Source organism: Myxine glutinosa, chromosome 9 (assembly GCF_964187855.1).
Source record: "Myxine glutinosa chromosome 9, kmMyxGlut1.1, whole genome shotgun sequence".
Lineage (NCBI taxonomy): Eukaryota > Metazoa > Chordata > Myxini > Myxiniformes > Myxinidae > Myxine > Myxine glutinosa.
This window is the reverse complement of record NC_136269.1, coordinates 41,099,628-41,116,599: the sequence shown is the minus strand read 5'-3', so window position 1 is coordinate 41,116,599 and position 16,972 is coordinate 41,099,628. Positions and strand designations below refer to the sequence as shown.

The window sequence follows — 16,972 nt, the reverse complement described above, 5'->3', positions numbered from 1 at the left end:
CTCTTGCTGATTGCTTCCCTCTGCCCTCTCCCCCTTCTTATTTTGACATCTTACCCTCCCTCTTTTCCATTCTCCCTTCATTTTCACATTTTTGTTTTTTCCTTTTCCTTCTCAAACCTAACGTGTTCCTGTACCCTCCAATAATTTTGGGGATTGGGTGGAAACTAAAATGAGGCAAAAGGAACTATTCTGGTTCCAAACTTACCATAATTCATTTTTGACACTGTCATAATTTTGTAGCCCCAAAAATAGTGTGACCTCATCTCGCAGTGTATCTGACATGAACATGAAATGTACTTGTCTTCCCCTTTGTGTTCCCATGTTTTATCAAATGTGTTTCAGTGGAATATTGGATATAAGTTTTGATTTACCAGCTTCAGTGTCCGGACGACGGCACTCCCCTTACCAAGGGGGGGTTAACCCCTTGTCCTGTATACTGGCCGTCGCTGATCCTGGTACTTGAAACGCTCCTTTGCGGGGGGGATTGATCAGGGTTATTGGTCCAGGTATTAGCCGAATACCTTTATCAATCCCTCCGCAAAACAGGGAGACAAGTACCGCTCGAATCCCGGACAAGATGGTATTTTGCCGAGTGGTTTAGCAGTCCGGAATCCGAGCCGTTAGCAATTACTAACCCGATTGTAAAGCGGTTCGGCCAAAAATCGTGCCACAGGTACTCAATTGACAGAAGGGACGAAAGTGATCGGATGAGAAAGAAGAAACCAAAGTAAGGAAAGAACACAGGTTTATTTCTATCTACAAGAGGAAATGAAAGGGCGAGAAAGGATTGGAAATTGAAAATTTTGAAATTGAAAAATTGAAAAATTGAAAAATTGAAAAAGAAAGGAAAGGAACAAGAAATGGAAGGAGCAGAAGGACACAGGGCAATTCCTTAAACAAGCTTACTTATTCCCACAGGACAACACAAACAGACTCACACGAATAGGGAATTGCAGGCAGGAATGAATGGAGGGATGATAAGGTTCAGTTTGAGTACCAGCATGCTGGGATGAATGATCCCGGTGTGTACCCCGGTTTAGAATAGGTGCACCGTATCTCTGCGCATCGTAAGAGGCGACTAAGGGTTGGCGTCAGAAAGGGCATCCGGTCATAAAAACATTGCCTCAAACAGGGAACCATGATTGTCATGGGGCCCGCAAGGCTAACCCCCGCTCTAGCAGGGAAAATGGCCTTAAAACGATCATTCATTCATTTTCATTCAGTGCATTTTTAAAACCTCAAGAAATCCGTGGATGGGAAAGGGGAAAGGGAGACCAGGGGGTTGGGAGTCGGGGGTGGAGGGCTGTGTCAGCGAAGAGAGTTTTTCTCTCCATGAACCAAGTACTTTCATTTTGGAAAAGCAATAAATTGCATAAGGTATTACAGGGATTAGAAAACTGTTCACCAGAAGGGGCCTTCAGTTTTTATTATCACAGTCAGTGAAGGGTGGGAGTCTTCTTCTTCCGTATGCAGCACAAGGCTGCAGGGTAGCACAATTGGCTGGGGGGTGGGGGGGGGGGGGCATTCCTTTCTAACTTCAAATTTACCATGTCTGCATTTGAGATTGTGAAGCATATTTCATCAACAGTAGCTTTTATTTCTAACTTTCAATAAATACTATTTGAAAAGAATAAGAACCAATAAGGTATTAATTATTATATTTGCTGTTTATAAATTAGACGTTTCCTTTGTTTGTTCTTACCATCAATGACTGCTTTCACATAGCTTTAAACTACTGGAATTGGAGAAAATGTTTGAGTAGGAACGGGGTTAAGTAAAGATAAAATGCGAATATTTTGACCCGGTTTCTTTGTTTGTTTCAAATGTGAGCAAAAATCATCTGCTGTGCTTTGAGACTTTTTTTTCATTCCTGTTGCCTGTCTGTCTTTGCCATAGTTGGTGAATGACAGCACAGTAACACTGCCGCTCAGGTTGTCGTACACACCAATATCACTGAGCAAACTTCGTCTCTGGGTCCACATGCAGCATGCCCTTCATACCCTACAAGACCTCGGTAAGTTGCATGTATTTTCCTCCATTAAACAAACGTTGCAAGTCATGCTTATGAGAGTGCAGACTAAGTAGATGCATAGTGAAAGAGTAACAAGAACAAGAATTGCTTTGCAATACATGTGCCCTACCCATGTGATATTTTCAAAGTTCAAAAAGGGCATAACTCTGAAAAATTGACGAATTGCCTCGAAACTCAAACTTGCTCTGTAACCTATCATAATAAAGTCATGTACCAAGTTTCGGTTCAATATGTTAAAGGGTATGGGGAAAAAGTCTTTCCATGTTGAGAAGACTAGCTGCTTGACATTAGCTGCCTCTTCTCAGTATTCAGTGTACTAGGGCCTAGGCCCTAGAGAATGGATAGGATAGCCACAGGCAGGATGGAATATAGTGGTGCATGGGAGAAAGTAGGCTTTTGTGAAAGTATTCCCATGCGGAATGAATATTAGGTGCTGTGGAGATGGTGATCCATACCCTTTGTGAGAGGGCAGATTGCAGTCCTGGTTGGCTTGTGCGAACAGCCACATTCTGCGTCATTGTTGTTACTCCCTTTACAATAAATAGCTAAAGAGATGGGGACTTTGACAAGAAAGTGGTCAGAAAATCCAAGAGGGACAGAAAAGGAAAAAAAAGAGAGATTGGATGGATAGTTAATCATTCCTTTGTCCAGAGGGAGGATGTACCGGTTTAATAAATCCCAGTTGGGAAGTTTATGAAGCTTACCTGCATGGTTTCCACTGGAGCGTCCCTGAACCACGATAATAAAGCAAGACCGACACGGAATTAAAATGCAACAAATACAGGTTTCATGAAAATAATACCAGGGACAAGAAATGCACGGTAAAACTAAATTCCTAAATTGAGGAGCCCCGGCACAGACTCGTAAAATAGCACAATGGGATGATAAAATAACAAAAGTAATAATGTCGTGAGGTGCGTTTGCCTGATACTCAGCTCTGGCCTCGGCGAGCACTTTGGTGGGATCGGTTGACGAGAGGACCGTGCTTTGAAGTGCTCAACCAATGGTGCCGGTCAATCTCGCGAGCACCGAGCCATGCCGCAGGCAGCCAAACGTCTCAGCACTCAATCCCGGGCCAGCCAGCACAACACAGTCCCCAAAGCTCCAAAAGGTTCTCCTCACAAAAGCGCACACGAGCCAGGTGCAGCCAAGAGCCAGAGGTAACAACGTCCGCTCGCCACAAAGCCAGCAGGAGGGAGAGAGTGCACGAACTGCCACCGACTTTTGTGAGAGTCTGAGTCAAGAAGCTGCAAGGACGTGCGACTGTGCGCTACGAATCTCGGAACTTCCAGAGATGCGTCCACTTCTCATGAAAACCCAGCACAAGAGAGTAAAATGGCGGCCATTTCGCCTTTTTGTTCCCCAGTCTCCAACGTCATCTGATGACGTCCGCACGCGCTCCAATCAAAGCGTCAATCGTAGCAGTCCATCGCCCTGACTAATCATCACCTCTCAGGGTGGGGCCCCACGGCCCTGCCTGCTTGGTGTTGTGATGACCCGGCTGGCGGCGCCAGCGGCAGTGTTCAATATCTGAATACTGGTGGCTTTTATTTTGTCCCTTCCTGCCGCCAACCCTGTTAGTCGCCTCTGTGTTATTTAGGTGCGTTGTGCATGGCTGGTGTGGTGTATGCCATAAGGAACAAAGGAAAAACCACAGAGGCAACTACACACAGGGAATTGCCCTTATACCCCACCTAATTAACATAGCTCCACCCCTCGCATGGAGACAAACATACACCTTACGCGACATCCGGCCTAACTTAAGTTACAGGTTTCTTCTTCTTCATGACAGTCGGAGCACACTACCCTATACAATCCTACCTGAACCACCTTTAGAGGCCATTTTTCCCTGCAGAGCAGGGGTTGGCCTTTTTTGGGCACCATGGTCCCATTTTTTGAAGCAATGCTTTATGGCCGGATGCCCTTCCTGCCGCCAACCCTGTTAGTCGCCTCTTGCGACACACAGGGAATTACCAGTGAACTGGTACTCGATTTGCCGACCTCAGAAGGATGACAGGCTGAGTCAACCCCCCTGGTGTTAATTCAACAATTGACCGGGATTCAAACCCAGGATCCTAGGATCCCAAGCCGGCACCCTAACCGCTAAGCCAACACCAGGCCTACCTGGCCCTAAGGTATTTCTTTGGTACTCCCTACAAATGTAACAGTACATACTATGATACAAAGATGAACTGATTGGATTTTCGCATCAATAGGTCAAAGGACAAGAGTTTGTAATAGATTTTCATTACCACAATAACATAAAAATGGCTGAAGGGATAAAAGTCAAACTTGGTACAAGTATGTATAATGATGTCATCATGTGGCGTCAGGAAGGGCATCCGGCCATAAAAACATTGCCTCAAACAGGGAACCATGATTGTCATGGGGCCCGCAAGGCTAACCCCCGCTCTAGCGGGAAAAATGGCCTTAAAAACGATCATTCATTCATTCATTCATGTGGGCGGAGGCACATCGGGCGACGTCGCGACGTCAAGAAGTGCCGTTCTAGGTTTTTTATTGGTTAATGATGGGGAGAGGACCCCGGGTCTTTCCATATATGTATCGTTTGGCTCCACCTGGTGAAAGCCGGTCTTACACGTCATAATAAAATATGCCATTGACATCATAAATGTGGGAGAATTAACCTCATTTTACCGGAATTTGAAGTAGAGGTGTTTGTTCTCGTGCTGGGTAACGCTTGCTGGTTAATGTAGTGCATGATGCCCCCAAGGTATTTTCAAAATCATTTTATTAATTCCAGACATCTCAACTTGAATGCTGTTGTAAGAAATACCTGTTAATCTTGCTTTCTCTTTTAGTGGTTTTGCCTCGACTTATTTGCCCTTCTTGTTGACATTGTACATTGACACCAACAGTACAAATTGTCAAAGGTGCTTGGATGACATTCATTAAGTTTTCCTTCCCAGGCTTTTCAGAAAAAGATGGAGATGAAGTGAAGGGCATATTTGCTGATACCAACCTCTACTTCTTAGGACTCACCTTTCTTGTGGCCACCTTTCATGTGAGTACCTGTTGGGTAAATTGTATATTACATGGTGTATGATGAATTTGGGGCATTAGAAAAATTAATTGACAATTATATCAATACATCAGTACAAAATGAAATGAATAACTGGACATTATGGGTCTTCTAACAGACTCAGTGGTGTTATGGTTTGCGCATCCGCTCTCAATCTGGGGCGTTGGTGGTCCAAACCCCGGCTGAGTCATACTAAAGACTTTTAAAATAGTACGTGCTGCTTCCTTGCTTGACGCTCAGCACTTGAAGATACCTGGTGTTGGCCTAATGGTTAGGGTGGCGGGCTTGGGATCCTAAGGTCCTGAGTTCGAATCCCGTTGAATTAACGCCAGGTGGGGTTGACTCAGCCTGTCATCCTTCCGAGGTCGGCAAAATGAGTACCAGGTAACTGGTTATAGAGAGGCATTGCATCATCGGTAGAAGCGCTTTCTTTAAAATTGTGCAACCAGCAGCCGGGTGGCTGCACACGAACCACCACCAGCACTTGAAGGCTAGAGCACAGACAAACAATATTGGGAAGGCAATGGCAAACCTTCTAGTGCATAACCTTTGCCAAGAAATTGCTCCGGCAGGACAGAGCCTACCTTCGGGCAGAACACCGGAATACATATAGATCCCTGCAGAAAGGCCTGGCGAAGAAGACATTTTGAAGAACCAATCATTCATCCTTCATTTTGTGCATGAATTTGAATATGTGCACCCGCCCAGGCCTCCTCACTTTCATAACATGCACACGGCCCCTCCGTATGCAATGGACAGTGGTACTCTGAGTATAGTGTAGCAGAGAAAGATGTTCCTAATATTGAATTTCCCAGTTCATCATTAAACAGTTGCTTCCTCTGCCGAGCTGGAGATCCACTGGTGGGTCTCTTTAACACAAATTTGTTGATTTACGTATATGTAGAATCATGAATCTGGACCTTCTCACTCTTCCTGAGACATGCCTGATAAGCAACATTCTCCACAGATAAGCAGATTTGAGCAACCACCAAAACAGCTCTTTGGTTGTGGCTGGTCTACATGACCTGGATTATTTTTGATTGTTGATGGTTTCTTTGTTTCTTTCTTGGTGTCACTCATTCTAGCACTCGGCTTTTTGTCACAATTTGCCACTCTCTTCCTTCCCTTTCCAGCTACTCTTTGACTTTTTGGCCTTTAAGAATGACATCAGCTTTTGGAGAGCCAAGAGGGACATGGTGGGGATGTCCATTCGAGCTGGTATGTTTCACGTCTCCCTTCAAAATCATTTATTATTATTTTTGAATGAGTAAGTCACCAAAGGTGTAGGACAGCCATTGTGAAACTTTGTGCTTTGGCCTCATCGTGGGAGACATCATTGACATTGAGGTCTTCAGATTAATTGGACATTTTCACACAAAAATAACAAAATAAAAACAACAGTTTGGTTACTTAGAGGCTGTACAGGCCTACAACGCTTCTTTACTGTCATTGAAGGCATTTTGTCATTACATCCATAATTTGCATCTTGTGATCATGCAGTTTCATGGCGCTGCTTCAGCACGTTCGTCCTCTTCCTCTTCCTTCTTGATGAACAAACAAGTCTGTTGGTGCTCATTCCTGCTGGTGTTGGATCCATCATCGAGGTCAGCATTACTGAACATTACCATTAGCGTTTCTGAACATGTGATTGGAGTTTAAAATTATGATGTCTAGCAAAAGTACCCGTCCTTACGGATTCGTTAATTTCCCCCACTTTTATGACGTCTGTCGTATTTTATTAGAACTTGTAATACCGGCTTCCAGAAGGTGGTGTGAAATGATGCACATGGAGAGAATTGGGGTTCTCACCCCACCCTGAACCCCTTTGACTGAATTTTTTTTTACCCCAACAAACTCCTTCCAGGCACTTCGAGTACAATCACCAGTTTTGAACTCATTATGTTTATTCTATAAAATGCTCCCACCCTCCCGACCCTCATGATCTGCGCAGCTTTTGTCCCAGGAAATTCTTCCTCCCTTTCTTTTTTCCTTGACATTTCCATTATAAAAGGTACTTTTGATATAATTTGTTGATAACATCCTACTGCATTGCTCCATTGCTGTTTTTCAATCACTTTAAAATAATTCTCCAAGAAGAAAGTTGGATGAAGGAGGATGAGTGGGAGAGGAAGCTTTGACATTTTGTTATCCTATAAATGAGGTAGATGTCCTCGAAGCATGTCTTCTTTGCATTGGCTTGTCATGCGATTACTGTAAAGCACTTTAGACTTTTGTGGGCTGAGCATTTTTAGCTCACCTGGACTATAGCCCGTTGAGCTTCTGCGATCGAGCAGTAGTGGACTTGAGTGACTGCCCCCCTCCTCCTCCAGGTGAGATTCAGGGCCCGCTGTCCTACTTTTATATGTCATCTCATCTCAATTCTTGAAAAGATGAAGTTATACATACTGTTACAGACGTGGCTTAGATGTTATTTACCGAGCGGTTTGGTATGACCACGTCTGCACAAGTTACCCGATTATACCCGAACGTTGACTAATCGCGCTACGCTAGGTCAATGAAGGAAAAGACACACAGCTGGGATTCAAATGACACGACACCAGGGTTCAGTTCTCAAGACCTCCGGAGGAGGTTATATTGTTACGGAAGGTTAGATTACAACTACCAGAGGGACAGCATAGTAAGATAAGCACTTAGACACACTCTTATATTATTCCCAACAGACGACAGATAAACGGGACAAAAGGCTGACTCACACGGGGTTTGATGGCTAGGAAAGGCAGGATCGATGGCTCCAGGTGCACCTGGGCTCAAAGGTCAGAATCGACTCGGTCCGGTCCAGAGATGCGGGGAGGTATTCAGCGTTCGTACGTGGCAACTTCTCTCTCCAGGCTGGGGGCGCATCTGACGTCACATCCGGGGAGTCGCTTCGTATATCCGGCGGGGAGTGACACGCCCTCGGCTCGTTAGCTCCGCCTCGTGGAATCGGCACGTTGCTTCTCATTGGGTGCGTGCGGGGGGGTTTACCAGGCTCCGCCCTTGACGGGGGACTGACAAGGAGCCCCTTCGTGGTAACCCCGTGGAGCGCATGGTCCGGCGCGCATTGTCAATGGCGGCTAACCGAGCCGGTGTGATGACGCACACTCCCCCCGCGCAGCGTCGTTGTTGTTGTAATTGTTGTTGTAGTTGTAGTTGTAGTTGTAGTTGTAGTTGTTGTTTGGGGAAGAAGATGGAAGGAGGTATGGGAAAGGTCCTAAACTCACTACTGGTGCCATATAATCACATTCTGGTGCAACGAAGAGTCAGAATTAATGGAAAGGAGTCCTTAACTGACATAGACTAAGAATAACTAGCAAGATGTCCGAAAGTTGTCTACGTGAGATGCGGTGGACCTGGGCACGACATTTAATGGGGGAAAAAGGGGAAGGTCGGCTCTACTGATTGTTGTTTACAGACAATGGGACTAGGGAATGGGGGATTGGGGATAGTTGGGGAGTATTGGGGAAATAGGGGAATATTTACAAGCGGATATGGAGGCCAAATTCCATATTCGCAACATTGCACCCTTCTCTACCCTCGGGGCGTCCCGACCTGATAAATTTTTACCTACTTTAGTGTGGCACGCAATGTAGTTCCCTCTACTATTAACTCTACCCTGAGTGCGACAGTTTTACAGATATTCACAAATGAGTAAATATGTCCCCCTGCGACGTTGCACCCTTCTCCTCTCAGAAACACACCCACAGGATAACCGAATCCGGAAAGAATTCTCAAACTAAACATACAGCCGGTAGGGAGCATTATTTACACAAGACTACGCTGATATTTACACTACGATCCAGGACCTGTTTTTGGAGGGACACATGCAGATGTTATGCATAGAGAGAGCACGCATGCCAGCATCGATACACCAACCCACGAGTGCTCTGTGGCCTACGGCCTTTAATAATGTGCAGAGCACCCCTTCCAAGCATCAAGCACCACCCCATCACACAGTGAGCACCATCCGGTGCACCAATAAAGTGTTTACAAATCACCGGTGGTGTCGCAGCCGGCCGATGTTCTGCCGCTGGTCTTGCCTTCATGTGGTGCACTTGGCCTTCTTACTTCTTTTAAACAAAATAAAGAAAGGCGCCAACCGCGTCCATTTCTTTATTGTGGCCGTCAGGGGGCCAACTGTTAGTGGTTCACCTGTTTGGCATAGGTGCCACGTTGACCCATAGGTCCTTCCACGGGTGGTGCTTGGCCGCAAAAGAGCTGCGGTCCATTGTGGGTGGCCACAACATTGCGGTCCATATGGTGTATCGATCCAAGCAGCAAGCAGCGAAAGTGCAGGCCCACAACTGCGAAGCCAGCACCTCTCTCTCCTCTCTCTCTACCCCAAAGCCAGATCCTCGGAGGTGGGAGACAAAAGAAGCAGACAAGTGAGTAAGGTGGTAAGGGCGCAAAAGTGCACGCAATGTAAGGTAATGCACACTGGGGGCACATGGGAACCAGGTGAGACAGGTACGTTCCTACCGTACGCTCCCCCCCCCCCCCCCCCCACCAGGTAACCTACATGGCCCCTCCCTTACCCCTTACTGTATCCACAAAACACAACACTACCCATAAACATCTACTTTACAAATCAACAAACATCCCTACTGTCTTCCCCGTTCCTCCCATAAACCAAATTCGTCTTCTCTCCCTCCTAACCAATCAAATTTGCCATTTTCAACTTTCATCATAATTTGCCATCTCCAACTCAACATCATAATTTGCCATTACCAATTCATCATCAGTCCCTCCTAGGGAGGGAGAGATGGAATCACCCCAATGTCTCATCCACGTCGTGATGCGTCTCACAATCCACACAGCAATTTCATTTCCTGCAACAAAACAAAGAAAACACAGGTGTGGAGTCATCATCATCACCACAGGTAAGTGGCTGCGTATGGTGCGACAGGTTCATCAATCCTAACTATTTCCTAAATGACTTTAACAACTTTACACTACCCGGGGTCTTTCTCCGGCCAAACCATTGGCCCTCTTACACTATGGGTTCTAAAAACCAATTCCCATTGGCCAAACTGTGGTGCTTTTCAATTTGGGGTCTCACTCCCCCGATTCATCTCCCGGTGCCCTCGCACAATTTCTGGGCTGTGGCGTGTACCTCTCCCAGTGGGTCTACCCACCTGCACAACCCCACCACTGCAGTTGCCTCCGAGCTTACCTGCTCCTTACCCTAACCTAACTACCTGGGGAAGGCCCTCTGGCACTCTCCCCACTCGGTGCCCTCTCTGGCACGGGGCTGCCCGATCCACACCCGGGATCCTCAGGCACCCACTCACAACTACCGGCTCCCAGAGCCCACCTGCGGCCTCACCTGGCCGACATCCTCACAATGGTGGAGTGTTCAAACCAACTACACACACTAATAGGCTACACGCCCAGCCATTTCCACGACACTAATGCACCCATCCACAACACCATTCTGCAACCGCACCACAAATGCCAATTTCCAACCACAATTTACCTATACCCTCTACCTAACACTTACACTACCCGCCCCGGGTACTCGTGAAAGGGGTCCACTCTTCCCCCATCCACCCCTTCGCACCATGCACACCACTCCGTACCACTTACTCCAACTCTCTCCACACACCTGTACCTGCACACCTGTGCTCTCACACCTGGTGCCACCTGCACCCTTCTCTCCCCAAGCGCATTCGCGCTGATCCACAACACTCATTACTCACACACTGCTCCACACACCTGTCCAGTTGCACACCTGTGCAATCACACCTGTTCAATTCTCACCTGTTCAATCCTCACACGCACGGCATCATCTCAGCTAACTACTCCCCTCTGAAACTTGCGCTTCCCAGTCGTCCCTTTAAACTATTGCGCTCCCTCGTCATTATCATCCACACTAATCTACCTGCGTCCCCACTACAGGTATCAGTCACTAACTAAACTTAACGTTACCTAATGTCAATCTCTTCTAGATCCCTACAATATAACCTAACCCACCCGGGCTAGTTTTCACTGCCATACACCCCATAATCTAGTGCTCCTTTGCCCCCTACATGGGAAGGGTGGCAGGGATGCCACCCCACCACATCGGGGGTCTCTCACTACCAATTTTGCACATCAAATTTCAACAAATTAAAAATTTGCCAATCATCTGCCAATCACTGTACCATTACCAATCACTCTGCCAATCCTTTGCCAATCATCAAATTTTGTTTTTCTCTAATTTTGGGGCCAAAACACTAACCTCATCACCCAGTCTACTCACTAATGCCTCTCGGTGCGCCAATTCCTGTCCAAAGCCCGGCTTCGTAAAGCCAAGCAATGGATGCTGGTTGTTTTGTGCCGGCGGCTGGATGCGTCCGGCACTCGGTGCAGGGACGGGGGCTTACCCGGGCCGAGATCCCACGCATCACCTCGGCGTGGAGCCATCCAATGTCCCGATCTCGACCTGCCGGCACGTCTCAACAAAACGTGGTCGCCATAACGACCCTTCCTATCGGGCTGCCCGCTGCGCCTAGTGGAGCACGGACGCGGCCGTTCAAAGCGAGGCCCAGCACGCACCGAGGGCCCGCTTCGGCTAAAAGTCGACCTAACCTCTAACCTGGTTACCGTCGATGCTTCACCTGGACGCTTACACCCCGCAGCCCGTTCCTTGCTCACACATCCAGCCGTTTCCATGCTCCTTGTACCGTTCCTTACACACCCAGGTACACCCATTCCACTCACAGCCTTGGTCACACACCTGACCACCGAACACTTTGGCACACATTCGTTGGTAGCACACCTCACTAACACACCTCTTCGCGCCCCCTCCTCTGTCACCTCCTCTGTGACAATCACAGGGGTGCTCTCATTCGCACACCCAACCACGTGCCTCACCACCAATTCCAGCGTGCATTCCCACTCACGCTCTACCATTCCAGGTGTGCATCCTTCCATCCCAGGTGTACATCCTCGCTCACCTGTCACAACCAACTCACTCTCCTTGTCACTCTCACTACTCTCACCTCCATTCTTGACAGCGCACTCACCCTTACTCTTGACAGCGCACTCTTTCCTCATGCACCTGTCCATTACACACCTTTCTCGCGCACACTCTCCCGTTACACCCTCTGTAACACTCACCACAGGTGGACACTCTTCCTTACTTCTTACAGCGCACTCTTTCCTCATGCACCTGTCCGTCACACACCTTTCTCGCGCACACTCCTGCGCACACTCTCCCGTCACACCCTCTGTAACACTTACCACACCGCGCTTCCATGTGCTCCCTCGCACACGCGCTCCGACCGACTCACTCTCGCCAGCACCCTCACTACTCCTTGGCACGCACTTTTTCCTCACACACCCCAGCGTCGGACTTCCTCGCACACCTCCTTTTTCGCACACCAGACCTGTCGCACACTTCACCAGTGGCCTCTCACGAACACCCGGGTCTATCTCGACCCCCAAGCTTCTTAAATCCCCTGGCGCATCATACGCACGACCATATTGGTCACCACTTACACCGGGTCCTCTTCCTCTTCGCTTCTCCTCCATCACCTGCGAATCCCTCATCCGGTTAATGAGCACATCATCACGATCCAAACACAGACTTTGGACCAATTCTTTTATCTCCTCTTTTATCTCTTTCTTATCCCCTCTCCGTCGCTTCTTAATTTCGCTCATCCCTTCTTCCACTTCTTCTAATTTGTGCTTCACCTCTTTTATTCCCCGGTACGTCTCCTCAAGCTCATCCTCTAAGGCTACCTTGACCGTTTCCAGGTGCGTCCTCACCTGCCGGTCCTTCGTCTCCATTACCTCTACCACCTCGTCCAACCTCGTTGTCAGTCCCTCACGTACCATCTGACATTCCCTCTTTGTCGCTATCAAGTCGTTTTTTATGTCGTTTTGTGTCGCTTTTAAACCTCCTAATACCGCAGTGTTCCTTTGAACCTGCTCCACTAACTCCGTCTGTCCCACCGTCAGCTGCTCCACCTCCTGCGTCAGGTCCTCTATGCCCCCTTGTAACTTTACAGTCCCCTTTCTCACCTCCTTCTCCATGTGCTCCTTACAGTGCCTCACCTCCTCGCGCACTCCTCCGACCTCCTCACTCACACCTCTTCTGATCTCCTCTCCCATCACTTGCATCTCCTGCCCAGATGCCACCCTCATCTGCTCCATTTCCTCCCTGTGAGCATCCAGTTTGGTTTCTACCCCCATTCTGACCCCCTCTATCTGCTGCCCCATTTGGTTAACTTCCCTTTTCGCTTGGTCCCTCATGTCCCTCAATTTGCCTTCCATGGTGTTTTCTAACCCCTCTAACCCCTTTTGCATCCCTTCCATTTGATTCTCTTGAGCGGCCATTCTGTTTTCTACCCCCATTAACCCATTTTTCACCTCTTTTATCCCGTTGTCTAGCCCCTCAAAATTATTGTCTAACTTCCCAAATTTCTTGTCTAATTCCTCAAAATTATTGTCTAACTTCCCAAATTTCTTGTCTAATCCCTCACCGGTACCCCTCGCTTCGTCCCTCATTACCCCCATTTGGTTTCCCATTACCCCCAATTGCTCACTCCGAGCCCTCGCTTCGTCCCTCATTACCCCCATTTGGCCCTCCAATCGCTCACCCAATCGCTCACTATCGGCCCTCATTTGCTCACTCCGAGCCCTCGCTTCGTCCCTCATTGCCCCCATTTGCTCACTATTAGCCCTCATATCGTCCTTCTGCAGGTTGAGGGACGCCTGCATTTGCGCCATAAATTGCTCCATGAGGGCCTGCATTTGGGCCATCCCTCCCACTTGTGCAGCGGGTGCGGCCGCCGTAGCTATGTGCGAGGCGCCATTTCGCGCGCCCGTTACCTCGTGCGTGACGACGCTCTTTTGCGAATCTGCTACCCTCACTGCTTCGCTCTCCTCTTGTCCCTCAATTTGGTCCTGGATCGACCCTGCCTCACTCTCCCCTACCGGACCCCAGCTGTCTTGGTCTGCCATAGCGCGACTTTCAAAATTCGGGTTTTTATTTTCGTATAACAAAATCAAATTTCGCCGTTATAATTTCGCGCGGGAAACGCGCTCCGAATCGATTCTAATTGTTACAAATTTGGGCCTAATAAATTTAGTCCCGGGTCTGAATTCCACTCCTCGACACCAATTGTTACAGACGTGGCTTAGATGTTATTTACCGAGCGGTTTGGTATGACCACGTCTGCACAAGTTACCCGATTATACCCGAACGTTGACTAATCGCGCTACGCTAGGTCAATGAAGGAAAAGACACACAGCTGGGATTCAAATGACACGACACCAGGGTTCAGTTCTCAAGACCTCCGGAGGAGGTTATATTGTTACGGAAGGTTAGATTACAACTACCAGAGGGACAGCATAGTAAGATAAGCACTTAGACACACTCTTATATTATTCCCAACAGACGACAGATAAACGGGACAAAAGGCTGACTCACACGGGGTTTGATGGCTAGCAAAGGCAGGATCGATGGCTCCAGGTGCACCTGGGCTCAAAGGTCAGAATCGACTCGGTCCGGTCCAGAGATGCGGGGAGGTATTCAGCGTTCGTACGTGGCAACTTCTCTCTCCAGGCTGGGGGCGCATCTGACGTCACATCCGGGGAGTCGCTTCGTATATCCGGCGGGGAGTGACACGCCCTCGGCTCGTTAGCTCCGCCTCGTGGAATCGGCACGTTGCTTCTCATTGGGTGCGTGCGGGGGGGGTTTACCAGGCTCCGCCCTTGACGGGGGACTGACAAGGAGCCCCTTCGTGGTAACCCCGTGGAGCGCATGGTCCGGCGCGCATTGTCAATGGCGGCTAACCGAGCCGGTGTGATGACGCACACTCCACCCGCGCAGCGTCGTTGTTGTTGTAATTGTTGTTGTAGTTGTAGTTGTAGTTGTAGTTGTAGTTGTTGTTTGGGGAAGAAGATGGAAGGAGGTATGGGAAAGGTCCTAAACTCACTACTGGTGCCATATAATCACATTCTGGTGCAACGAAGAGTCAGAATTAATGGAAAGGAGTCCTTAACTGACATAGACTAAGAATAACTAGCAAGATGTCCGAAAGTTGTCTACGTGAGATGCGGTGGACCTGGGCACGACATTTAATGGGGGAAAAAGGGGAAGGTCGGCTCTACTGATTGTTGTTTACAGACAATGGGACTAGGGAATGGGGGATTGGGGATAGTTGGGGAGTATTGGGGAAATAGGGGAATATTTACAAGCGGATATGGAGGCCAAATTCCATATTCGCAACAATACAATGAGTTGTGATGTCCAAACATCTGTTTTGCTATTTTTGCTACTCCTCCCTTATCACCCGGTTGATTATTCTGAAACTTGACACATGGATACAAGACAATAGCCCACACAATCGCTCGGGCTTAGATTTTTCGATTTCAGATCGTAGTGGCTTCCAAGGGTTTAACCCCCAAATTTCAGCTCCCTACTCGTCCCTTATTTACCAACTGAATGCTCTGAAAGCCGATCCAGCCCTTTTACTAGATGGTCCACAGGATCGCATGGTCTTACTTTTTTTTTTATGCCTCCGCCGACGAAGTCGCGGAGGCATTATGTTGTCGGGTTGTCCGTCCGTCAGTCCATCCGTCCGTCCGTACAGGCTAAACCTCGTTTTTCTCACCAACCATATGTCCGATTGAGACGAAACTTTCAGGGTAGGAGTGACACCCATGCAGAATGCTTTTATGCTAATTGTGATGTCATAGGTCACGTGGTATGGCAGCCTCTTGGATTAAAAGCGAATAATTAAAAATATATTTATTGGTAACCACTGAATGTAAAAATTTTAAACTTAGCACATTGTCAAGTACTCCCAATGGGGAACAAAAGGCCAATGATAATGATGTCAAGTACTCCCAATGATAATGATATCATAGGTGAAGTGGTATACCAGCCAAAAATGTTTTAATCAAATTCCTTATCCTAAAAATCTGAAAGAGCATGCACATGATTTCTGACCCATTTGTATTGAAATATTAAATTTATGACATCATAGGTCACATGGTTTGGCAGCCATATTGGATTGAAGGAAAATATTAAATAACAGTATATAAAGCCCGTCAAAAATGACGGGCTGGAACAGTTTTTGACGGTACATGCATGACGGTGAGCATGACGGTGAGCATGCCGAAGTCTGTGCCTAGTGTCAGGGGTGCTTATATCATCTTTGTTCATTTACGTCTGGCGGATGTCTAATAAATACTCGTTGTACTCTGCGCACTTTGCACGTCACGTTCAGCGAATGTCACCTACCTGTGCCTTGCATTTATTGTGATAAAAAAAAAAAACGCTTCCATACACCGACCTTGAGGCTCGGTTTGCAAGCCACTGTCTCCAATTCCAATGTGAGAGACATAATTACTCTTCTTTTGGATCTTCGGTGCCCTCGGGATATTTTGGGTCCTCTGGTTCATTTGGGACTTTTGCTTGTTCAAGCTCTTTTGCATCCTTGGGATATTTTGGGTCTTTTGGGTCCTCTCGATCATTGGGGTCCTCGGGTCTTTTCGGTAATTTGGGTCTTTGGGGTAATTTGGGTCTTTGGGGTCCACTGCGCCCTCAGGGTCTTTAAGGGTCTTTTTGGTATTTTGGATTGACATCCTACAGACAGACGTAAATGAACACTCAGTTTACTCTGCGCACTTTGCACGGCACGTTCAGAGAATTTCACCTCCCTATGCCCTGTGTTTATTATAATTTTAAAAAACCGCTTCCATACACCGATGTTGAGGCTCACCGACCTTGAGGCTCGGTTTGCAAGCCACCGTCTACAATTCCAATATAAGAGACATAATTACTCTTCTTTTGGGTCTTGAGAGTCCTAAGAGTCTTTTGGGTCCTCTGGTTAATTTGGATATTTTGGGTGCTCAAGCTCTTTTGCATCCTTGGGATCTTCTGGTTCATTTGGATCTTCGGGGTC

General features: G+C 47.6%; 1 protein-coding gene across 2 annotated transcripts in view; it reads left to right on the top strand.

Annotated features, from left to right (window-relative positions):
• CLPTM1L (CLPTM1 like) overlaps nucleotides 1-16,972 on the top strand; it is a 53,903-nt gene that overhangs the window by 22,071 nt on the left and 14,860 nt on the right. For both annotated transcript variants that reach the window (XM_068129233.2, XM_068129234.2), the window contains exons 6-9: nucleotides 1,897-2,014; nucleotides 4,963-5,057; nucleotides 6,209-6,293; nucleotides 6,576-6,679. In XM_068129233.2, the coding sequence (XP_067985334.1) occupies nucleotides 1,897-2,014; nucleotides 4,963-5,057; nucleotides 6,209-6,293; nucleotides 6,576-6,679 (402 nt within the window). The remainder of the gene's footprint in view (nucleotides 1-1,896; nucleotides 2,015-4,962; nucleotides 5,058-6,208; nucleotides 6,294-6,575; nucleotides 6,680-16,972) is intronic.